The sequence below is a fragment of the Urocitellus parryii genome, chromosome 8 (genome assembly GCF_045843805.1).
Source record: "Urocitellus parryii isolate mUroPar1 chromosome 8, mUroPar1.hap1, whole genome shotgun sequence".
Lineage (NCBI taxonomy): Eukaryota > Metazoa > Chordata > Mammalia > Rodentia > Sciuridae > Urocitellus > Urocitellus parryii.
The window spans coordinates 108,067,056-108,090,446 of NC_135538.1; the positions used below are offsets into that span (position 1 = coordinate 108,067,056).

General features: G+C 47.8%; 3 protein-coding genes across 7 annotated transcripts in view; 1 reads left to right on the forward strand and 2 right to left on the reverse strand.

The window, feature by feature from the left end:
- The window catches only part of Ptk7 (protein tyrosine kinase 7 (inactive)), a 67,632-nt gene extending 63,532 nt beyond the window's left edge, over positions 1-4,100 (reverse strand). Inside the window, exon 1 of the mRNA XM_026383431.2 lies at positions 4,022-4,100. Coding sequence (XP_026239216.1) covers positions 4,022-4,100 — 79 coding nt within the window. The remainder of the gene's footprint in view (positions 1-4,021) is intronic.
- Positions 4,101-5,541: 1,441 nt separating this feature from the next.
- Klc4 (kinesin light chain 4) lies at positions 5,542-18,756 on the reverse strand. Of its 4 annotated transcripts, XM_026383405.2 has the most exons (17): positions 18,634-18,653; positions 18,163-18,310; positions 16,811-17,093; positions 15,597-15,827; positions 14,238-14,319; positions 13,452-13,671; positions 12,912-12,999; positions 11,514-11,615; positions 11,150-11,323; positions 10,720-10,819; positions 10,468-10,520; positions 10,192-10,262; positions 9,903-10,011; positions 7,873-8,013; positions 7,463-7,578; positions 7,065-7,128; positions 5,542-5,985 (listed from the first exon to the last, which is right to left on the reverse strand). In XM_026383405.2, the coding sequence occupies exons 3-17, from the start codon at positions 17,066-17,068 to the stop codon at positions 5,935-5,937; spliced, it is 1,860 nt and encodes a 619-aa protein (XP_026239190.1). In that variant the 5' UTR covers positions 17,069-17,093; positions 18,163-18,310; positions 18,634-18,653; the 3' UTR covers positions 5,542-5,934. The 4 variants fall into 4 exon arrangements, with proteins under 4 accessions (XP_026239190.1, XP_026239191.1, XP_026239187.1 ...); XM_026383406.2 differs by lacking the exon at positions 18,163-18,310 and having other exon boundaries at positions 7,065-7,125; positions 18,634-18,756; XM_026383402.2 differs by lacking the exon at positions 18,163-18,310 and having other exon boundaries at positions 18,634-18,756.
- An 87-nt stretch (positions 18,757-18,843) lies between these two features.
- On the forward strand, positions 18,844-23,300 carry Mrpl2 (mitochondrial ribosomal protein L2). 2 transcript variants are annotated; one of them, XM_026383408.2, is made up of 7 exons: positions 18,844-18,904; positions 20,566-20,734; positions 21,859-22,000; positions 22,111-22,226; positions 22,300-22,410; positions 22,666-22,739; positions 23,048-23,300. In XM_026383408.2, exons 2-7 carry the CDS (start codon positions 20,605-20,607, stop codon positions 23,258-23,260), a joined length of 786 nt encoding a protein of 261 aa, XP_026239193.1. In that variant the 5' UTR covers positions 18,844-18,904; positions 20,566-20,604; the 3' UTR covers positions 23,261-23,300. The 2 variants fall into 2 exon arrangements, with proteins under 2 accessions (XP_026239193.1, XP_026239192.1); XM_026383407.2 differs by having other exon boundaries at positions 18,855-19,042.
- The last annotated feature ends 91 nt before the right edge of the window (positions 23,301-23,391 follow it).

Below are 23,391 nucleotides of genomic sequence, written 5' to 3' on the forward strand. Positions count from 1 at the left end.
TGGCCCTAATTTCGAGTAGCAAAGTGATAGAAAATCTAGGTCCAGCCAGGCACAGTGGTGCACCCCAGTAATCCCAGCAGCTCTGGAGGCTGAAGCAGGAGGATTACAAATTCAAAGCTAGCCTCAGCAAAAGCGAGGTGCTAAGCAACTCAGTGAGACCCTGTCTCTAAATAAAATTTAAAATAGGGCTGGGGATGTGGCTCAGTGGTCAAGTGCCCTGAGTTCAATCCACGGTACCCTCCCCCTCCCCCCCAAAAAACCCCACAAAAACAATGAAACCTAGGCCTGATATAGTTCATTGCAGAAGGAACCTCAGTATCAGCTTTTAAGCTACCACCCTCCAAAGCAAGTCAGCTTCACACACAGAGGTGGCTGTCCATGCCCAGAACTCTTGGAGAAAGGCAGAAACTCTGCCACATCAAAATTCAGAAAAGATCCACAAAAAACAGACCACACACCAACAGGGAAGGAGTATGATCTCTTGATTCTGTTATACAGAAATGACCACCAGGCAACCCCACCCCAAAGAAGCTGGACAGGGCACAAAGGATTCCAAGTGCCTAGGAGAGGCTTCACTTTGCCCTTGATTACTCTGCCCTGTACACAAAAGGTTTAAGCCCTTTTTTAATGAACCTAGATAGGGCAGAGTACTGAACCTCTACAGAGGAAGGCCCTCAGTAAATTAAGGCCAAACTGGAACAAAAATATGGAAGGTGTCCTAAAAATAACAGAGTTCCAAAACAATATCTGCTTTATGGCAGAAGAGAAGATAGCTTCAGGATGGAAGTGAAGGTGAACTGGGCAAAAGAGAGATGGGGAAAGGTAACATAACACACACAGGGGACTGCCCTTGAGGAAAGGAAGGTAGAAGAAAACTAAGTAGGTATCAGGGGCTGACATTTAGGCAGGCTGGCTATAATGGAGCGTTCCAGTAGGTGGAAAACGTATATTGTGGGGATGATGATGAAGCTGAACAGGTATTCCTGCAAAGCACAGGAGCAGAAAGACCTGGAAAGGGGTCTTTATACATCACTACACTTCATCCTCTACTCAGCTCCAAGAAGCAAGCACCTTTACAGAGGAGGCAAACTGAGAAGTTAAGAAATTAGCCCAGGGCTGGGGTTATGGTGGGTGGTCAATGGCAGAGCACTTGCCTCGCACATGTGAGGCACTGGGTTTGATCCTCAGCAGCACATAAAAATAAATAAATAAAATAAAGGTATCATGTCCACCTACAACTAAAAGAATATTAAAAAAAAAAAAAAGAACAAAAGAAAAGAAATGAAATTAGCCCAGGGCCTGTCAATGAGTTTGAGTTGGTTATGCCAAATATTTCACCTCCATAGCCTAAATACTGACCATCACTTATTGCTGTTCTAGATACTAGAAGTCTAACTATATCCTCTAGAAGTGATCTGAAGCACATCCTTTCCCTCCCATCACACTTCCCACAACTGATAAAAGCAAATCCCAGGCTTGAATTACAGGCTAGAAAAAGTTGGGGAATCTACAGTACAACCTATCCCAAAAAGTGACAACTTAGTTTCCCCAAACAAGAGCCTGGAGGAAAGAATCCAGAGATGGGAATGTGAATAGGGATGGGTGGTGACCACAACTGATTATTCAAGTGACTCATGTTAAGAATCCCAGGTTTTGGGCTGGGTTGTGGCTCAGTGTTAGAGCACTGGCCTAGCACGGAGAGGCCCTGGGTTCAGTCCTCGGACCACATAAAAATAAATAAATAAAATAAAGGTATTGTGTTCAACTACAACTAAAAACTAAATATTAAAAAAAAAAAAGAATTCCAGGTTTCAAACCTCAAGCCTCCCTGTCCTCCTCCACCATATTTATCACACCAGGGATCTCAGAGTTTGGAAAGTAACTCAGTCATTTACAACATAATTACCCAAACTTCAAAATGGTCTAATCTACAAACCTAGCCAGCCTAGGTTCCTAACTCTGGCCTTATTAACAGTGGGGTCTCACTAAAACTCTAGTTAATGACACAGTTAAACAATGAGATGGAAAAATCTACTGTGATCTATTAAAATATCCGTTGCCCCCTGAAGTCATGCGTCTGGGGTGGATAGAGTTCGGGGATTTCACTACAAGACAACAGGCGCCTCAGCTTCGACTGAAATTGTTTACAGCACATAGACAGGTTCCACACCAAGGCACATTTGGTGGAACTGATTTAAAGCTCTCATTAAAATGTTCTTTTGTTGAGCACAAGACATTCCCCCCCCCCCAGAAGATTCCAGACCTCCAGTCCCAAGCCCTCAGCCTGCCCTAACTCTCCCTCACCACTGTCTCCCCCTCCCCTGCTAAACACCCATCACTAGATTAACATCAATTAACATCAGAGTCATCTTCTCACAGAAGGAATTTAGCATTTGTTGAACAAGACACCAGTCTCACCAGAATCTCCCCCTAACCTCAGAAACTCTAAACAGCCACAGCAAATGAAGCCGTATCAGTAGAGTCAAACACCAAAACCCAACCAGACAACCCAGAAGGCCTGTGAGCTCAGGCTGCTCGCCCATATGGCTGGGCCCCCTGATCCTGGCTGTGCAAAGGAAAGGAAAGGAAAAAAAAAAAAAAAAAAAACTTCCATACTTCCTCTGGGAGCAGATGTGGATTCTGCCATGAGCAATAACCACCACACACATCATAAGATGCACCAGGCAGCTCCAGAAACACCTCTTGCAAAGCCCCAGAGCTTTTTCCTTTCAGGGTTACATTAATCTCTCCTTTTACAATTAAGGGTGAGGGAGATGTTGATTCCATCAGCCCCCAAATCCTTCAACAGCTGGCAGGCCAGGAAAACGTCAGAAAACACAATTCCCTACCCCTGTTCTCCCCACTTCCACTTTTCAAAAAAGGGAAAAAGTGACAAACTAGGATATATTCCCTAGGCAGAAGAGGAAGCTGCTTGAGGACCACGACCAAAGATTTTGTATTTAGATAAATGAAGGGACATCTTTTCCTTAATAGTCCAGGGTGTTTGGCATGCACTTTGGGTAGGTTGGTGATTTCCTGTAATGCACTTCCACACTTCAGAGGTGATTCTCAGGTGTGATTGAGCCAGGAAATAAAAGCTGCAGGGGGGGGGGGGTCCGTCTGCCTTGGAGATACGGGCCACACCCTCATCAAAACGCTGAGGCCCTTCAAGAAAAGCCGGAATAAGCTCTTTTTGCCTTTTTATCTTTAGAAAGTTAGATTGTCTTTCCTCCGTGAGGACGGACAGAATGGAAATCCAGGAAGACGTAGAACAAACCCCGTCCGCACCTTGGCAGGCCGGCCATGCCCGATTTTGGCAGCGGCCTTCACACATTAGTCACCGCGACAGCCTGGGACCCTCTGCTCCCCGGATTCAACTCTGGCACGGAATGAGCTCAGGACTTAGGCCAGAAGCTAGAGAGGATGGGGCGGCCCCTAATTCTTCCCTTCCTCTGCCTTCACCAACAGGGCCATCTGGGGTCCCTGCTTTGCTCGGTAACTTGCAGGAGGGCAGCCAGGAACGTCGGGCCGGCGGAGGCAACAAAGCTCCGCGCTTTGCGCGCCGCAGGTCGGTCCGGATCCAGCCCCAGACTGGCCTCTCTCACCTGGACTGAGCCTGCGGGTCGTGGGGGGAATCCGTCTCCCCCACCGCCAACCACCTAACCGCACCCCTCACGGGGGGGCGGGGAGCAATTCGTTTATCCTCCGAAAAGAAAGTCCCCACCAGGAGCCGGTAACTCCTGGCAGTTGTCGAGCAAACTCTCAGGTCGGGCCGGGAAAACTCCGTGGAGGCTAAAAACGCAGGATGGGAGAGGGATCCCGACAGAGTCCGCGGGGGCTTCGCCAGCCTCCAGACCCCCCGGCTCCCTGAGCCCTTCCGCCCAGACCAAGCAGTCCCCGCAAGACTCCCCTTCGCTCCAGGGGTACTGCGCCCGCTCCAGCTCACCTCCCCGGGGCCCCCTCTTGCCCGCCGGACTCCCGCGCTTCCCTAGTCCCGCTCCCACAGCTCGCAGGGACTCACCGCCCAGGAGCGGCAGCAGCAGGACGCTTAGCAGAAGCAGCCGGCAGGGGCCGGCCGCGGATCCCCGCGCAGCTCCCATCACGACCGGCTTGGGGAAAGCGGGAGATGGGCGCACGGAGGGCGCGCAGACAGCGCTCCGCGGCGGGCCCAGGAGGCCGACGCACTACAGCGCGGGCGCCGCTGCAGCAGCCGCAGCTGGAGCCGGAGCCCGAGCCCTAGGCGTCCGGAGCTGGAGCCGCGCGCGCCCGGTACCTCCAAGTCCACGCGCGCCGCCGCCGCCGCCAAGCCCCGCCTCACGACGCCCCCTCCTCGTTGGCCGCCGCGCGGCGCCCCGCCCCCTCAACGCCCCTTCCCCGCGGTGGCTGGGAGGAGCTCTCAGTTGGGGGAGGGGTCTGAAGAGAGATGCGGGACGGAGAGAGGAAGTCTCTGGGGAGTGTGAGGGACCCGGACGAGGTAGGATAGCGTACCTTGTACCCACACACCTGGTTTGCAAGCACGCAGGAGTACCAAAGTGACTCTTTTAAAAGTCGTAGCCCCTTGGAAGAATAGTCAGTTATGTGTCTGCCTGGAAGCTCCGACCCTGTTTCCCCAGAATTCTCCAAGTGGTAAGGAAACAAAACACCAGAAATCTTGACCGAGACCTAGACCAGCAGGTTGTCCTTGGTGTCCCTAAGTAGGGTAAACTAGAGATACTCTGGAGCCCTAGGAAGATGTAGTGGGAGAAGCCGGAGGGGGGCGGGGCGGAGTGCAAGGCTGGGGTCTGGTTTGGCTTTGGACCAATCTGAACCGAAAGGCAGAAACATGCTGGGCATTGAAAGCCAGGCTGAAGGTTGTTAGATTCATCCCAAGTCCATCTCCAGGCTGTTTGGGCCATGTCAGGGATGGCCAAGTCTCCAGCTGTGGGGAGGCCCTGCTGTGCACAGCTCTTGTTCCAGGCATCCCCCTCCTACCCCCAGCGCCACCACCCCCACATTCTTTCTTTGTTGTGAAAGCAGCAAGGGGTGTAGGAGGCGGGTCAGGAGGAGTCAAACTTTAGAAGATGGGCCCCAGCTGCTGTTCAGGCCTCCAGGATAGACTGGGAGGGGATGGATAGTGCCTTGTCCCCCCCTTGGTTCTGGAGGGCCCCCCAGGCCTCCTTAGACCTCCCTTCCCCCAAGCAGCTGGGAGGAGGAGGGGCAGCCACAGAGGGCCTCACAGGCAGAAGAAGTGGCGCCAGGACTCCAGGGTCCTGCCACATGGCCACCACATGTCCCTGACAACCCAGTCCACAACACCTTCTCCTTGAGTTGTAGGCCTCCTTCCCCATCCCCCAGATGCCTTCCTTCAGGCCCTGTGGGAGAGGATACAAACAAGGGAGAAGAGAGAAGAGATTCAAGAATCAACCAACACTATTCCGGGTACCCCATCCACCCTTGCCCCTCACCCTTCTGTGAAAGGCCCCAACAAAATCCTTGCTTCCTGTCCCCTTCAATCAAGACTCAAGCAGCAGAAAGTTTACCTGATTTTTTTTTTTTTTTTTAATTTAAGAAATGTGAAATACATGGACCTGAAGTGAGGCAGCAAAGGGAAGGGAACAAAAGAGGCCAGGGCAAGGCGACTGGCCAGACCCAAACCCCTGACAGAAAAGTCAGCAGCAGACTACATCTCTGAGATGCATTCCTGCTTTATACCCACCTTGGGGGGCCTCAGAGCCAGCTATTTTAGAGGACCCCAGGGTGGGGAGAGTGTATCCTGAGGGTCCTTCCTAAGGGGGATTCCTGAGGAGGGAGCGGAGACCCTACAGGCAGCAGCAATCTTCCGGTTAAACTGCTCCTCCTTCACTGTCCCACCTTGGGGTGGAGAAGAGGCTGGAGCAATAGGGAATGCCGTGTAGGCTGTGGAGGACCCAGCAGATCTGGGGGATGGGTTGAATGTCAGCTGCTTGAAGAGAGGTCCATGGTGCTGGCACTGAGGCCCCGAGAGACCTGAAAAAACAGACATTACCATCCCATCAACCCAGGGACCTCAGCTTTCCAAAGACTGTCTCCCAGAGTCCATCTAACCCAGGGCTGAAATCTATTTCTGGACTTAGGATCAGATCTATAAGCTCAACTCCAAGTTCTGAGACTTTGGTTAGGCCCTGCTAGGATCTTCCAGAAGGCTAGAATCTGATGCAGAAACTACCAGGAGAAAGCACAAGAATATTCACATATTCTTTGAATGAGCTGAACGTAAGTGGTCATCACTATTTTCTCAAATGGAGACTACTTAATACTTTTATTCTTTTTTAATATTTATTTTTTAGTTATAGGTGGGCACAATATCTTTATTTTATTATTTTATTTTTATGTGGTGCTGAGGATCAAACCTAGTGCCTCATGCATGCTAGGTGAGTGCTCTACAACTGAGCCACGGCTCCAGCCCAATATTTTTATTCTTTGTCTTGGACTATAAAGTCCCGAAGGTGAGTAATATGGTAGCTGCAGAAGAATAATTAAGTGTCTTCAATGGAGGTTAGTATCTCCATTCTTGAATTATTCAAAATTCCAAAGTAACAATTTAGAGAGCATCAATTCCTAGTTTCTTCTTTCTTGTATTTGGGGGGGTTTTGTTGTTGTTGTTGTTATTGTTGTTGTTTGGTTGTTTGGTACTGGGGATTGAACTGAGGGGCTCTTAACCACTGAGTCACACATAACGTAGCCCCCTTTTATTCTTTATTTTGAGAGAAGGTCTTAACAAGTTACTTAGAGCCTTGCTAAGTTGCTGAGGCTCTAACTTGAGATCCTACTGCCTCAGCCTCCCAAGTCATTGGGGATACAGGTATGCACCACCATACCTGGCTCTTAGTCCCCTCTTGATTAATTTACTGGTTATTATGTCTAGCCTAAAAAATGCCCCTTGTTGGTTACTCCCAACCCCCCAACAAGCTATTGACAGATTCCTCAAGGACTCCAATTCCTTGGCCCATCTTCATCACAGGAGACTTTTCCCTCTTCCCTGCCTTCCATGGGCTTGCTTGATAATCCTTTTCTCACCACCAATATGCTCACAGCACCACTCTTACCTGGAGAGGTGCTGCACTGGGTTGGTTCAAATAATTCAAAGAGGCTGCCCGCTTCATGTTGCTGCTAAATGGAAAATAAAATATATATAAGACCTCTTTTCTTTCTTCCAGGTGGCCCTGAAGCTACAGGCCTCTTGGGCAGTATCACATGAAGTCAGATCACTGCCACCTCACCATCCTCCATGCCACACCCACTCTTATCTGCATCAGGCATCAGTATTTCCTCAGGTAACTTCATCCCCCATTGAGGCACCCATCCTGCAAGAACTCCTTTGGTCACCATTTCCATTGACCTCTATGTGCATCTCCAATACTCTTCTCCAGAGATCAGGGACCAACAGGAGTTGCAGGCAAGGGCTTACTTGCCTGCTTTGCCATAACTCCACCTCATTGTGTACCTGGAAGGCCGAGGCTCAGTCCCCTGGAGCTTCCTCACCAAGAGTTCACTGCTTCTACGAAGCACATCCCGGATCTTGCCCAGAGAGCCACTCCTCTGCAGGGTCCCACTGCCATCCTGACATAGAGGGATGGGCAATCAAAGCTAAAGGAATCCCATGCAGACTAGCTTCTGAGTAGACTCAAGAGAGATTTATTCTGCATATGTCCTCCCAAAGCCCAGTGATTGAAAACAAGATCACAGTCAAAAGTTGGCTTCCCGAGGTAGTCCTGGGGGATGGACTAACTGGAATGGGGACACATGTCCTCATTGTAGGTTGCCCTCCAGAACCTGGAAAAAGGCAGGCTCAGAGCCTCTCACACCACCAGCAGGAGAAGGCAAGAGAGATCAAGGAGAAATGATTAGACTTACCCCTGACCATTCAACAGCCACAGAAGCATCTTCACCTCCCTCAAATTTCACACTGTCCCCAGGTCCCTCCTGGGAGGTCCTTCTACCATCACCCTCCCCAAGCAGCTCTGCCACCTTGGTCTGGCTGATAGGATCAGTGCCCTGGAAGAAAAAGGAAGAAGCTTACTTTCTCAGGGTGAGCTCTAAATTTTTTCTCCACCATCAGGACTGTAAGGAAAACATTCTTGTATTTTTTCTCCTTGTGATATCCCAGTACACAACTACTAGGGCAATACTTACTTGTTCTATTTGTGATGCACTTTTTTTTTTTTTAATACTAGGGATTGAACCCAAGGGTACTTAACCACTGAGCCAAATCCCCAGCATTTTTTATATTTCATTTAGAGACAAGGTCTCATTAAGTTGCTTAGGGCCTTGTTAAGTTGCTGAGGCTGGCTTTGAACTCACAATCTTCCTGCCTCAGTTCCCCCCACCAGCCACTGGGATTATAGGCATGTGCCACTGCACCCAGCTGCAATACACTCTTACATATAAATACGTCGATGTATTTTACATATATATGTGTGTATGTATATATACATATATATTTAATTGTATTATATTCTTTTTAGGCAGCATTCCTTGCATGAACATCTCTCTCTCTGGGTAAAACTAATTCATTCCTACAGTCTGAGAGCCTTGCTTGCTGGTAGCAGTGTCACACACCTGTAATCCCAGCAACTCAGGAGGCTGAGGCAGGAGGATCACAAGTTCAAAGTCAACCTAAGTAACTTAGTGAGGTCCTAAGCAACTTAGGAAAACCCTGTCTCATCTTGGGATGTAGCTCAGTGTTTAAGCACCCCTGGGTTCAATTCCCAGTATAAAACAAAAACAAGCTACACACCTATAATCCCATCAGTTTGGGAAGCTGAAGCAGGAGGATCACAATTTCAAAGCCAGCCTCAGCAATTTAGCAAAACCCTGTCTCAAAGTAAAATATAAAAATGGGCTGGGAATGTGGCTCAGTAGTTAAGTGCCCCTGGGTTCAATCCCTGGTAACAAAAAACAAAACAAAAGTAAATCAAGTCTGAGAGCCTTTTTTATTTAAAAAGCCATAGGTTGCTTATTGGTTAATCAATGATCCTAAAATATATATCTGATTTTTTTTAATCCTAGAAAGCTATACATCCATCTGGTACCCTGAAAGTTATATAGATAGTTGTATCACAATATCCTTAACCTCCAAGTGTGGTGGCTGGGTGTAGAAGTGAGAGAATAACTGTTCTTAAGAAGACTAAGAAGCAAGTGCAATGGTGCACACCTGTAATCCCAGTTACTTGGCAGGCTGAGACAGGAGCTGCAAAAGTTTGAGACCAGCTGCAGCAACATAGTGAGATCCTGTCTCAAAACTGGAAAAATTATAATAGCTAGGAAGATAGCTCAGTGGCAGAGCACCCCAGGTTCAATCCCAGTATCATGGCAGGGTCAGGGGGAGAAAGCTAAGAAAAAGAAAGACCAATGTGGCAGTGGTGAAAGAGTCAAACTCAATTTTCCTGCTCATTTTTGCTAAACACAACTCTTACTTATAAATATGTATAAATATGCTTATGATTTCTAGCAGGCAAACAATGTCATTTATTTAAAAAACAATTCTTAATGGGCTTCCCTCCTTAGATTACTTTTTATATAAATCAAACTGGTGTGTTGGTTTGTTTTTGTTGTTGTTGTTGTTGTTTTTACCATAGACCACACAGACTTTATTTCACAATCTATTAATCAGTCAAGATTCACAATTTGAGCAGTTTCAACTTTGGGCTCTCCTAACCTCAGCCTCTTATCACCATGCCCATCCATAGGAAAGGAAGGGAATCTTCAGCCTAGCATCCTCACCACAAAGGGTAGACAGGGAGGAAGAACACACTTCATAACCATAAGACTGTCTCACCTTTCTCTCCTTCCTATCCTCCCCATTAGCCTCTCATTTTCAGGACACTCACAAGAGGCCTGAGCATCCCTTGTCCTCAGCGCTATTCCTTCCCCAGGCCTCTGACCTGTTTCCGGGAACGCAGAGCACATTCCTCCAGGGTCTCAGCTGCCTCCAGTTTTCCTTGGCGCCTGTATAGAGCCCCTAGGTTTCTCAGAGTAGTGTTCACTGTGGGGCTATGGAAAGAGACCGGGGAGGAAGGGAGAATGGGTTCAGCGGGGTAAACAGGAGACAAAGGGAGCAGAGCTAAGGCTGAGGGAAGGTAAAAGAATAGAAAGAAAAAGGTGCAGGAGGCTGGGATCAGAGCTTGGGAGGATGGGAATAGGAGGCCAAACCACTGTTCTTAGGCAGCTCACCTGCTCACTTTGCAGGCCTTGTACCAGCCTCCATATTCAGCATAGGGTGTGCCTCCCTCACGGTGCCGGCTCTGAAGCAGAGGGGAAGCCAGAGATGAGGATACAGAGATGCTAAGGGATAAGATGGGCAGGGGTTTAGCATGCAGGCTGGTGTGGGAAGGCACCATGTATCTGGGGCTGGAGCTGGGGTGGGAAGTGAGTAGCTGGGTTAATGCAATGAGCAAGACAGAGGCCCTGACAGCCTTGGGGGTCCCCAGGTTGGACACTCCCACTCACTTTGCTCATTTCTTCCCGTTCCTCTGCATGCATCCAGATGGGCTTGTGATGATCTGGGGGTGACACATGGAGTGGAGTGAGGAGGTTATAGAAGACAACTGTACGGTCTGGAGGCGCCAGGACCCGGAGACCAACAGGGCTGAACTAAAGGGATCTGGCTCCCCCTGGGTACTACTGTTGGCCTAATACCCCACATATAGTTCAAATTTCTTTTCCTCCCTGTAGCCCAGTCCCCAGACCCTCACCACTCACCATCCACAGACCCAAACTCCTGCACATGGGCACGAGTCAGGATCTCCTTGTACAGGGTCTCAGCCTCAGCGTATTTGCCCTGCTTCAGGTAACAGGAAGCCTGGAAGACAGGAGCAAGAGATGGAAGGAGACAAGGTCTTGGCCAGATTCAGGGAGTTCCATTTCTTGGTGTCTATGTGAGTTTCCCCAGAGGTCCTCCTTACACACCCTTTTCTAGCTGCGGGGTTATAGGTATCCCCACCCTACTCCCAGGAGGCTATGGAACATCTACCCCTGGCATGAAGCAGATGCCTCACCCCCAATGGCATATCATTGATGAAATAGGCACATCATTGATGAAAGTAGTGTACCAAATTATGATACTGATTCCAAGACCCAAGTGGCCTTTCCCTTCCCCTTCTTCCACCCATCTTGTCCCCTTCTTCCTTACCAGGTTGTTCTTGGTCCGAGCTACATTAGGGTTATCTGGCCCCAGCTGCCCCTCGTAGATAGCCAGTGCCCGCTGGTAATAGCGTTCCACAGCCTCATACTTGCCCTGGTTTTGGCACAATAGGGCCAAGTTGTTCAGCTGCTTTGCCACATCTGGGTGGTCAGTGCCCAGGACCTGAAAAGGAGCAAAGGAACAGATGAATGACTATGATTATGTGTGTGCATGCACATATGGGGAGCAGAAGGAAAAGAAAGAGAAGAAAATAAAGCAGAGGTAAGGGAGAGGCAAGAGGGAAGGTAGGTCAGGAGAGATGAGGAGAAGGGGCTGCGGTGACAAGTGAAGGATCGAGAGAGAATGTGGGTACCTTTTCTCGAATCTCCAGTGCTCGCTGGCACAGTGGCTCTGCCTCCTTGTATTTTCCCCTTTTGCCATACAGCACAGCCAGATTATTGAGTGTGGCAGCCACCTGCAAGGGAAACCTGTCCCATCAGACACTAGTGCTGCAAAGGATCTAAACGAATCTGAGTTGTAGCAGTACCCAAGACAATATTAAGGAGACTTGACTCCACCACCCTGACCAAAGGCTGGGAGGATGGAAAATTGCTGCCTGGGATGGTTCTGAGGCTCTATGGGGGGGTAGTATCGCCCTCTAGGGGGATTTTTAGAAATTTCTGTGTGTCTGTAACTAGGGATTTAGTCAAGGGTGCTCTACCTCTGAGCTCTATTCCCCAGCCCTGTTTTTTGTTTTCATTAAATTGCTGAGGCTGGCCTCAAACTTGCAATCCTCCTCCCTCAGCCTCTTAAATCACTGGAATCACAGAAGTGTGCCACCACACCCCGTGATTTTTAGAAATTTCTGATGGTGTTTTTTTGTTGTTGTTGCCATAAAGATTGGGGGCACTATTACCAATGGGAAAACAGGAACACTATAGCTGTTTTTCACATGCAGGTCAGCGGTCAACTTTTGAACAGATTGCCAGACATTCAGACACTGAGCATAAGCTTTGGCCTTTGGTAGGATATCAAGGTAGGAGTTATATTTTCTGAGCTAATCATCCCTGCCTATCATCACATGTCATATCATAGGGAATTACTTTCACATGTTCAACTCCTTTTTACATGAAAATATTTTACAATATTTTAAATAAAATCTTACTTCTCACTTTTTCTACTTTGACAATCTATCATTTGTTTTGGCATGCTACCCCTACTTAAGGTTATTTCTTTCTCTTATGTTCAAATAAGTCTGGTCTGTGGTTACTTATTGTAACACTACAGTTTAATTGAGTCTCCATCTATACTTCTTTTCTTTCATTTTTCTAGTATGGCTTCCTAGTCTTCTGAATCCAAAGTCATTCATTATATATCAGTTATGTATCATTGTGTCTTCTAGCACAATTATACTCAATACAGCTATTGCTGTGTTTTTACTTTTTATTTTATATATTATTATAAATTACTTTCCTGTTTCTTCTTTATATTAATTAGGGAATCATATTAAATTTCTTGGAAATCTTATATGTAAGTAGGACACATTACCTATGAATTAAATTCAGGAAAATATTCATAATAAAAAGGAGTCATTGAGTCTCAGAGCATTAAAACCACTGGGCTCCCTGGAAAGTGCATGGAAGAAAAGAGTTCTGATGCCTCCTTCCTAAGCACCCCTAGAGAGAGGACTGAGGGCAGCAGGTGGGGAAGCTAAGAGAAGGCAAAAGAGCAATGGGGTGGGGAGCACTGGAAGAGGACCAGGAATACTGACAGCAGGATGGTCCCGGCCCAGGGTGCTCTCCCGGATGCTGAGAGCATCATTCAGCAGATGGGCAGCTTCCTTATACTTATTCTGATCCCTAGAAAAGAAAAAAGGGGACAGGTGTTACCCTGAATTCTGTCCCCACAACATATCCTTCCCTCCTTCCCTTTGAGAAACTGAGTCCCAGAAGACTGGGAGTCCCTGGAGACAGGAAGCCTGACATGGGCAGTGAGAGGGTTTCACTGACACACCCACACCAGGCTACAGATCACTGCCAATCCAAGAGGAGGCCACAAGTCACAGGAAGCAAGAGACACTTTTCAGAAGAGAGACTAGAGAAGCAAAGAGCCTGAGAGATGAGTGTTCTTTGAGGTTGAGGGCTTGGGAATGGAAAAAAATAAGTATTCTGGTACATGAGGAAGCACCGTAGTAGAATACACTGGAAAGACCAACAGGAAGGAGAGATACCTAGTAGAGAGGAGGCACGGGAGCCAGAGGAGGATCAAGGGGTAAATAGGTATTGTGGGCCATGCAGAGGGCAGTACTAACCGATATACCAAAGCAAGGATGTTGAGCATGGTAGCCACATCAGGGTGGCCACGGCCAGATGTGCGTTCCAGGTCCTCTAGTGCCTGTTTGCAGAGTGGCACAGCCACCTCATAGCGACCCTGGGCTGCATACTGGATCACCAGGTTGTGCAGAGTCCGCAACCTTGCTGGGATCTCATATCCACCCTGCTGGGCTGCTGCTGCACCCTGGCCACGGGACACTAAACCATCCCAGAAAGTGAACAGGAGACTTCCTCAGAGGACTCTTCCTCTCCCCTTTGGGTATGCCTCCCCACTCCCATACCATGTCTCCTGTGCTTCCACCCCCACCCCGTCGCGCCAAGGAAACCTGCTTCCAATGCTATTGTTTTATCCATTCCCTTGCATCTGTGCCCATCACAAACCCAGCTGTTCACCTAGTAATTCATTCATTCAACAAACACTTATTGAACAAGCATAAGCCAGTGGCTGTCCCAGGATTACAAAATAAGAAATACCCAGTTCTTTCCCTTGAAGGGCTCATGATCTTCCCATCCCAGGATCCCTCTCTGAATGCCTTGCTAATGAAACCTGTATCATTTTCTTGTTGGTATTCTTAGTAGTCCTCACTATTAAGTGTTTAATAAATATTGATGAGTAAGGAGAAGGCTGAGGAAATGAAAATACTAGCCCAGCCCCTTCTCTATCTCCAGAGGAAGTGGAGAGCTTATTTCTGGATGGTGAGCATCCAGTACACAGGGTGGGCCCTGCTGGGACCAGCCTTATCCAACTTCAGAGGCCAACTCACAACCATTGCTAGGGTCCTCTTCTTCCTCATTGGGGAAGAGGTCATCCAGGGAATCCTTGGTAGCATCTCCTTCTTTGTCCTCCTAAAAAGGAAGAAGCAGCATGACCTCTTCATGGGTCCCTCTAAGTCATAAAATCTCTGACAGATGGGGCTTAGGAAAAGAGCCTTATTCCTGCCTCTGCCCTAAGGAAAGGCCATCATCTAGCCAAGTCAAGCTCAGGCTTCTCTTCCTTCCCTCTCTTCCTATTCAGAAACCACCTTACCCTAAACTACCTTCCCTCTCCAGCCCCTCCCTCTCTCCTGCCCAACTATTGTAATTATAGCCCCAGTGCTGATCCCTCTGTGTTTACATTGATTACACGTCTGCCATGTCTCTCCTGAGGGGAAGGAGTGTCTGGCACTTCTGCCCATCATCTGGCACTGCTTACTCTGGACTTAGTGCCAGACCCTCATATATCACCTATTTCCACACTGGAGAAATTTGCTTTTTCCTATTAGGAACTGCAGTTTAATACAAAGATCTCTAGTCCTCCTACCAACTTCACCAATGTGCCCTGTGAAAATCATCTCATTTTCTCTGAGGCAGACCAGCTCTCCATCCCTGAACTCTTCTTACCTGTGACACCCTCTGTCCTGTCTAGAAAGCTCCTCCTTCTCTTTTGTCATCCTTCAAAATTCATCCCAACTCCTAACATTCCAATAAGCATTCCAAACCTGTACCCTGCTTCCTCTGTGAATCACTCTCAGACCATTCCAGACCTCAGGGACCTATCTTCTTTGAATTTCCCTTACACTGACTAAACCACTCATCCAGAATGAGCACCTGCTGCTTTGGATTATCATGGATATGTTCTCCTGTGTAAGCCTTGTTCCCTAAAGAAACATTATAAACTCAAGAAGGAACTCTCATAGTTCTTTACTTCTCTTCTATGTATGTCTTCTTGCACTGCATAAAGCACAAAAATACCTAATGCCTGTTCAGTAAGGGTTGAATTTCATACATTTTGAGAGCAAATTTTAAGAGGGTCTTGCTCAACTGAGAGGATTCTGGATTTGAATTATCCAGCTGTTTGTCTTTCTCCTATCATAAATATACCCATGAGAGCAGGAATGTCTGCTCCATTCATGAGTAGAGTACATAGTACCTGGAGCATAGTAGGCATTTAATTAAATATTGATTGAATGAAAATTGTTTCCTCTTCTTCTTGTTACCTAGAGTTGGTGTCAGGACTGAAAAAGGAATTATTCCAAGTAGGGACAGCTTGGCCATCAATCCTGGCCTCCAGGGATGACGGAACAATTGCCTCCTGATTGTGCCCAGATACTAGCTTCTAGCCAATCCTGCCTGTGCAAACTCACCGTTGTGTGTCCATCCTCATCATACTGCCGCAGCTGTCTCAGGAACTCCAGGTGCTTCTTTTCCTCCTCCAGCTGAGCCACAGCCTGTTCACTACGCTGTAGCCGCTGCTGGGTGCCTGCCAGCTCATCCCGGAGCCACTGGTTCTCTTGGCACAGCCGCCGTACCTGAGCCCGTAACTTTTGCTTCTCTGACTCCACTGTGCTCAGATGGCTGGCAAGAGCCAGCATGACCTAGGTGGGTACATCCTGTAAGCTGCTGGGTGGCAGCAATCAGGGACAGGCAAAAGGGAAGCCTCCTGGGAGGTGGCAAGTGGCAGCAGCACAGAGGAGCAATGGATAGAAGTAGGTAGCAATGGCTTTACCTTGAAAATATACCTTGAACTAATTTCTCACCACTTCCATTATCATTACCCTAGGCCACGCCACCAGCTCCCACCCAGATTACAACGACCTCCTCAAAGGCCTCCCTGTTTCTACCTTTTCCCTTAGAGTGTGTTCTCAACCTAGCAGTCAGATGATGTCAAGTTAGACTTTTTAAAACGTTTCAACAGTTTTCATCTCTTGAAGTTAAAGTCTGCAAGTGCCACATGATCTGTCCTCCTCTCCCCTCTTCCATTACTCTTCAGATTTAATTTTTTATTTGCTTTTCCTTCATTCACTCTACTGTAGCCACGCTGGCCCCTTGCTGTTAACTTAAATCATCAGGCAGGTTCCAGCTCAGGGCCTTTGCACTCACAGTTCTCTCTACTTAGGACACTCTTTCCCTATTTCTTGCATGACTGGTATTCCTCACCTTCAGATCTTTGCTGAAATATTATATTTTCAGTGAGGTCTTTTTTAGCCATCCTACCTAAAATTGTACTCTCTCTCCACACTTCCTAGTTCCCTTCCCTTCATTATTTTTATCTTTTTATCCTTAACAATTATCACTTTGACAACACTGAATCATTTACTTATTTATTTGTGTACTGTTCATCTTTCCCAGCTAGAATGACAGCTCCAAAATGGCAAAGATTTTTTTTACTTCTGTCTTTAGTGATGTATGCCAGTTCCCAGAAGAGTTTCTGGCACATAGTAGGGGCTTTAATAGATAATTATGTATGAATGAATGCAAATGTCCAGGACAAGATGATCCTAAGTGACCCCAAACCTCCAATCAGACAATTGCCCCTCCTTGTACTATGGACTCCTTGGCACCACCCCTGTCCTCTCACCTGGGCCTCACTCAGCCCTAGCTCGATGTTTTCCATAGAGCGACGCAGTTGCCGGGCCTTTTCATGCACCAGCCCTTCCTCATGGCCTCCCTGCTGTAGACACTCAATAGTTTGGGACAGGCTTTGCAGCACAGCCTGGTGTTCACTGTGTAGGGCCTCCAGTCCTTGGCTCACCAGCCGGGTGCTCCCCAGGATCTCCTCTTGGCTAAGGCGGTGCCCTGCAGGCTCATCCCGCTGCCCCAACACCAGGCCCGACATCCTGGCCAGGGGTAGCTCGCCTGGGCTAGAGAGAAACAGCAGAGTTCAGGTAGGGTAAAAATGAGACAGGGGCTGAGGTCAGAACATGGTGCAGATTTGAGTGAGCGAAGGAACAAGAGTATGTGGCTCAGCTGGAGAGAGTAATCAGTAGGGAGGCAGCCTATACCACTAAACACATAACCAAGATGAGGGAGAGGAAGTGATTTAAATGAAGAAAGTCTATAGAAGGAACAAAGGTGCTAAGAACTAGCAGAGGAATCTAGGACTTGGGAATAAAGCAAACCAAACAGGAATTGGAGAGAGAGCTTAGCTTAGGAAAAGGGAAAGGGATGAGGCACAGCTCTACAGGGATCAGAGAAGGTACTTGAGAAAGCCGAAAGAGAATAGGGTTAAAGTAGGCAGGAGATATATAGAAAATAAAGCAGAGGCTTCCAAGAAAGGGAAGGAATAGGTTTCAAAGTTAAATTATGAGAGGGAAAAGAAGAAAGCCTTTCTCACAGGATTCAGTGGGTTACACATCTTTAGGCTACATCATCCACAGAACTAGACCAGCATCTCCAAATCGGGTCAGCCTGTCTCTTTCCACTAATCTTCAGCCCATACTTCCCAACACCCTAGGATTAGGCTGTCTACCTACTTCCTCAAAGGTTCTAGTTTTTCATCTCTGAAGTCCTCTTACCTGTGAGCAGAGCTCTTAGCGCCACCACTCAGGCCTGAGCCGGAAGAAACTCTGCTCAGCGCTAGGGATTCAGAAGGATCTGCCCTGCCCAAAGTCCAGAAGTCCGGCAGTCCCACCCCTCCTCTTACCACTTCACAGTCACTCAGAGGACCTGGCACAGAGCCCCATCCAGGACAAACACCCTACCTCCCTCTGCCTTCAGGTCTTCAAAGACGACCAATGTCCCTCCTCCTTCTCCAACTCAGGCCTGGGGAGCTATTTTCTCCCAAGAAGGGAGATTTGATTTAATCAGCGACCTGAGGCAAAGGGTGTGTCTAGGAAAGCATGAGGACGGAGACCTGGTCACTCCTAGCCCAGTTAATTCCATGGCTTTGTCTGTCTGGAGCACCTCTTAACAGGCTCTGAGGGGAATCACCTTAGGATGCTTCCTAAGTGTCTGATGGTGCAGGGAAGAATGGGAGGTCTGTTGAGCAGCTGCAGGGTCACAGGGAATTGCGACGCTGAGAGTTGGTCTCCAGGACCTGGGGTGACGGTTCAGGAGTGTGTAGAATTGCGGACCTGCCCTGAGGCCCAGAGCGGGGATAGAGTGAGACAGGCGGGGGCCGCAGGGAAGGAGGTGTGGGTGGACGACCGAGGTTCGTGTCGCGGGCGAGGACCTGACAGCCAGGTAATCCCGAGGTCACTCACTCGGTCGCGCAGGGGGCGGGGCAGACTGTCGGTCTGTCCGTCGGAACGCCGATGGGCGGGGAAGAATGGGGGCGGAGTTTTTAAGTCGAGAGTTTTGTGAGGTTGGTCGGAAGAGAGTTGTTCATCTGTCCGAGAATGAGGGAATAAAAGGTGACGGTGACCTTAGCCTTCAGCCCTAGGGGTACCCTGAAAGACTCACCTGCACTCTGTTGGTCTGGCGCCGCCTTTGCCGGTACTGCCCCTTTAAATTAATCATGGCTGCCGCTTGAGGCAATTGTTTTGACGGCTCTGGGGGCGGGGCCGAGTCCTCAGTCATGCGACCTTAGAACCGCCAGACGATTGGCTCTGACCTCGCTGGAGGAGGAAAGCTAGCCCTTCTGCAATTCTAGCCCGCCTCCTTTTACGTTATTGGAAGGCGACGGTGCCGGGAGCAGAACGTCATCTGGCTGCGCCAAGTAGCCTGACTAAAGGTAAAGGTAGCGTGCTGAAGCCAGGGGATCTGAGCTACCCCCATGGCCCTATGGACACTGACTCGTGCTCTGGGCTCTCTCAGTCTGGCGCCCCCGGCCGTTACCGCCCCCGGCACGAGTCTACTCCCTGCTGCGCAGGTAATCCGCCTTACCTGGGAAGGAGGCTGTTTCGATTTGGGCCGTGGGAGAGAGGACTGCTAGGTAGGGATGGGAGGCGGAGGATGCGGGCAAGTCTAGTCAGGAGTAAAGCAGGCCCGTGATCTTTGCCTTAGCTCTCTCCTTTATAAATGTTGCTGCATCATAAGGCGAGATTCTTCAGAAGAGATATTGGGGTACAAGCTTTTTTGCAGATCACCAGTTGTTCAGAATGTCTACGATAAGCGAGACATAATAGCCATTTCAAGTAAGTTAACTCCTTTCAGCCACTCAATAAAATGGTTAACATCATTTTCATTTTACAGATGAGAAAGCTGACAAGCAGTCCAAAGTCACATACCAACTATTGGAGCTAGGCAGTCTGGATTCAGAGCCTCTGTTTTTGTTTTGTTCTGTTTTGCCTTTTTGGCTTTGTGCTGAGGATTGAACTCTGGGCCTTGCACATGCTAGACATGCTGCACTCTCAGCCTTATTATAATTATAATTATCATTATTTTGTTATTGGGGATTGATCCCAGGAGTGCTTTACCTCTGAGTTACATCCCCAATGATTTTTTTTTTTTTTTGAGACAAGGTCTAAGTTGTTGAGGATGGCCTCAAATTTGTAGTCCTCCTGCCTCAACCTCCTAAGTAGCTGAGATTAGAAGCATGTGCTACCACACAGGCTGAGCCTGTGCTCTCAATCATTATGATACCTACAAGAATGAGTTATTGGGCTGGGGTTGTGGCTCAGTGGCAGAGCATTTGCCTAGCATGTGTGAGGCACTGAGTTCGATCCTCAGCACCACATATAAATAAATAAATAATAAAGGTACATCAACAACTAAAAAAGAATATTTTTAAAAATGAGTTATTGCTGAGATTAGAGAATGCTGGGCAAGAAACCAAGAATACTAGTCTCAGGAGAAGGTATCCTGAGGTCTCGAGTGGGCAACTGTTAGGCCACAAAAAAAAGGAAATTGTCAGTTTTTTTCCTTTGGTGTTCTCAGGCTGATAATGGTACATTTTGGCAGATGAACATTTAAAGTTAAAAACCAAATCAACCTACTCTGTGAAATATAGGGAATACGCAAGGAACAAGACAGAAATGATCCCTTGCCTCCATTCATATATGGGAAACTCCCTGAAACATAAAGCAGAGGGCAAAAAGCATTAATGCTGATGGTTATATATGGATATGTGGAAATTACCAGCTCTGGAAAAGAGTTGTTTAGGGAAGGAAAACTTCTTGAAGATAGAGATTTTGAGCCAGTTTTTAAAGATGACCAAGGGGAGAATATTCCACTGAAGAAATACTTACAGGTGAGACAATCAAATGAGGAGAGGTAATCAACCCATATACATCTGGATAAACATTCTGTACTGATGTTTGTGCAAGCAGTAAAGGGTGGAGGTTTTGGACATCTGGTGTTGGACACTTCCAAAAAGAAATGGACTACAAGCTAAAATCGGTCTGAGCCATCTTCAGTTTGCTTTCAAGTGAAGAGATTTCTTATTATCCCTAGGTGGTGAGCAATGCCCTCCTCCAACTGCCCTCTGCATTGATGTTGCTCCCCTGCCGCCCTATACTTACTTCTGGGGCCCTTCATGCCAAGTTTGTATCCTGGAAGAGTCGTACTAAATACACCATTGTACCAGTGAAAAAGAGGAAATCTGGGGGTCGAGACCACACAGGTGGGAGCAAGGGCTAGGACTCTAGACCTATGTATAGTAACACTTAGACCTTGTAAAGTGCAGAGGAATGTAATTCAAAAGCATTTATTTAGAGGCTCCTTCTTCATGTATTAGAGCCAGAGAGTGGAACACAAAGCAATAGACAACTGGCTGTTCACAGGAAATGCCATGACATTCTTCTTCATATTCTTCCAAAATTTATAACAGTTGAAATTATATGAGTACAATTTATGTTTTTGTAAACTTACTGAACTCAATGATTTGAAGTAAATTATCTAAAAATAATATACAATTTCAGTAATTACATAATTATATTTTTACCAAACTCTATATAGATGTTGCCCCAACCCCTTTACCCCAGTGAGCTGTGCAAATTTTTTATAATTCTCTTTCTTCTTCCTCCTTCCATTTTTTTTTTTTTTAAGTTTTTGGTAGTTGTAGTTGGAAAGAATGCCTTTATTCTATTTGTTTATTTGTATGTGGGCTGAGGATTGATCCTAGTGCCTCAGCAAGCACCCTGCCACTGAGCTACAGCCCCAGCCCTCCCTCCCTTTTTTTAATGGCACTGGGGATTGAACCCAGGGGCATTCTACCACTGAGATACAAGCCCAAACCTATTTGTTTATTTAGTTCAATCAGTTTAGAGACAGGGTCTCACTTGCTTAGTGCCTCGCTGTTGCTGAGGCTGACTTTGAACTCATGATCTTCCTGTCTCAGCCTCCCAAGCTGCTGGGATTATAGGCATGATCCCTGGCGCCCAGCCCAAACCTTTTTTTTTTTTTTAACTGTAGTTGGACCAATACCTTTGTTTTATTTATTTATTTTTATTTTTATGTGGTGCTCAGGATCAAACCCAAGGCCTCACAGGTGGTAGGTGAGCGCTCTACTGCTGAGCCACAACCTGAGACAGGGTCTTGCAGAACCCAGGCTGACCTTGACCTTTGGAATCTCCTTCCCAGTACCTGGGATTACAGGCGTGTACCAATGTGCCCAGCCTTATCATTTCCTTTATGTGCCATAATGTTGGGAAGTACTACTCTCTGGCCAACATGCCTGTTCCCAGTGCTAGGTAGGAGCTGAACTAATTTGACTTGAACTGCATCCCCAAACTGTCTTGACCACAGGCCGAATCCGAGTACACGGTATTGGTGGGGGCCACAAGCAACTTTATCGCATGATTGACTTTCTGCGGTTCCGGCCAGAGCAGGAGACTAAGCCAGGACCCTTTGAGGAAAAGGTTATCAGAGTCCGCTATGATCCTTGTAGGCAAGTTTGGGATGAGGGACAATGATGGTGTGGTCTGAATGACTGCTGTGAAGTTTGTTATCAGATGATATCAGTCTTCCTTGATAGTCTTCTCCCTTGTCCACGAACAGGTCAGCAGACATAGCTCTGGTTGCTGGGGGCAGTCGGAAACGTTGGATCATTGCCACAGAGAACATGCAGGCTGGAGATATAATCCTGAACTCTAACCACATAGGCCGAATGGCAGGTGAGAGATGACTACTGGATGTATGGGCTGGAGGCTGCAAAGGTTCTAGGGCTGATAAAATTTTGTCTTTTAGTTGCTGCTCGGGAAGGGGATGCACATCCTCTTGGGGCTCTGCCTGTGGGGACTCTCATTAACAACGTGGAAAGTGAGCCAGGCCGAGGGGCCCAGTATATTCGAGCTGCAGGTATGGAGAAAGGAGCTACCTGAGTCTCACAGTTAGAAAGACCAAGGGGCATTTGATGTCACAATGCTCTGAACCCATGGGCCCACATCTGGTCCATTGTCAGAAGAACATGTACTTATAAAATACAGCATGCATCCTTCTTTTTTGTGTCTGTTCCTAAAAGGCAAGGCAGGGGCAGCATGTGGGCTATGGCCCTTGGGTGACCCCCACACACACCTTTGTGAAGGGTGGCAAAGCTGCTTCTCCCTTCCCCAGGAACTTGTGGTGTGCTGCTGCGGAAGGTGAATGGAACAGCCATTATCCAGTTGCCCTCTAAGAGGCAGATGCAGGTGTGTAAGTACAGGTGGGTGGGATCAGCACAGAAGGAATTTTTGGAATGTATCTTTTCCTGCCTGGGATTGCTCTCAGGTGTTTTATGATACTAGCAACTTCCTCTACCTGGGTCTGTCCTTTGCTGCATACCTAAGCATGCCTTGTCAGGTTGGCACCATAACGAAAGAAACATTGTCTTTTCAACTACCCAGTTTCTACTATAGCTCCCCCTCGTCCACCCTCTGCACTTAGGTTCTGCTGTATTATGCTTTCAACGTTGTGCGGTTCCTTTTCCTCAGTGATTCTCCTCCATCCACTTTGTCAGGTACTAGAAACGTGCACAGCAACAGTAGGCCGAGTATCCAATGTTGATCATAACAAACGGGTCATCGGCAAAGCCGGTCGGAACCGCTGGCTGGGCAAGAGGCCTTCCAGCGGGCTGTGGCACCGCAAGGGGGGGTGGGCTGGCCGAAAGATTCGGCCACTGCCCCCCATGAAGAGTTATGTGAAGCTGCCCTCCGCTGCTGCCCAAAGTTGATATCCCTGAATTCCAATAAAATGCGCCATTTTTATCTGTTCCTGGGTTTTCTTTTGGAACGGGGAATGCAAATTGGACGTGGGTAAAAGAAGCACACAAGTATACGGGGGAAGAGAAAAGAAAGGGCAATA

Coding starts and splice junctions, on each gene's coding strand:
- Klc4 (XM_026383402.2), bottom strand. CDS start 17,068: ATGTCGGGCCTGGTGTTGGGGCAGCGGGATGAGCCTGCAGGGCACCGC. Junction 14,320..15,596: donor ATGAGGATGGACACACAACG/GTGAGTTTGCAC, acceptor CTTCCTTTTTAG/GAGGACAAAGAAGGAGATGC. Junction 13,672..14,237: donor AGAGGACCCTAGCAATGGTT/GTGAGTTGGCCT, acceptor GGGATGGTTTAG/TGTCCCGTGGCCAGGGTGCA.
- Mrpl2 (XM_026383407.2), top strand. CDS start 18,947: ATGGCCCTATGGACACTGACTCGTGCTCTGGGCTCTCTCAGTCTGGCG. Junction 19,043..20,565: donor GTCTACTCCCTGCTGCGCAG/GTAATCCGCCTT, acceptor TATTATCCCTAG/GTGGTGAGCAATGCCCTCCT. Junction 22,740..23,047: donor CCTCTAAGAGGCAGATGCAG/GTGTGTAAGTAC, acceptor CCACTTTGTCAG/GTACTAGAAACGTGCACAGC.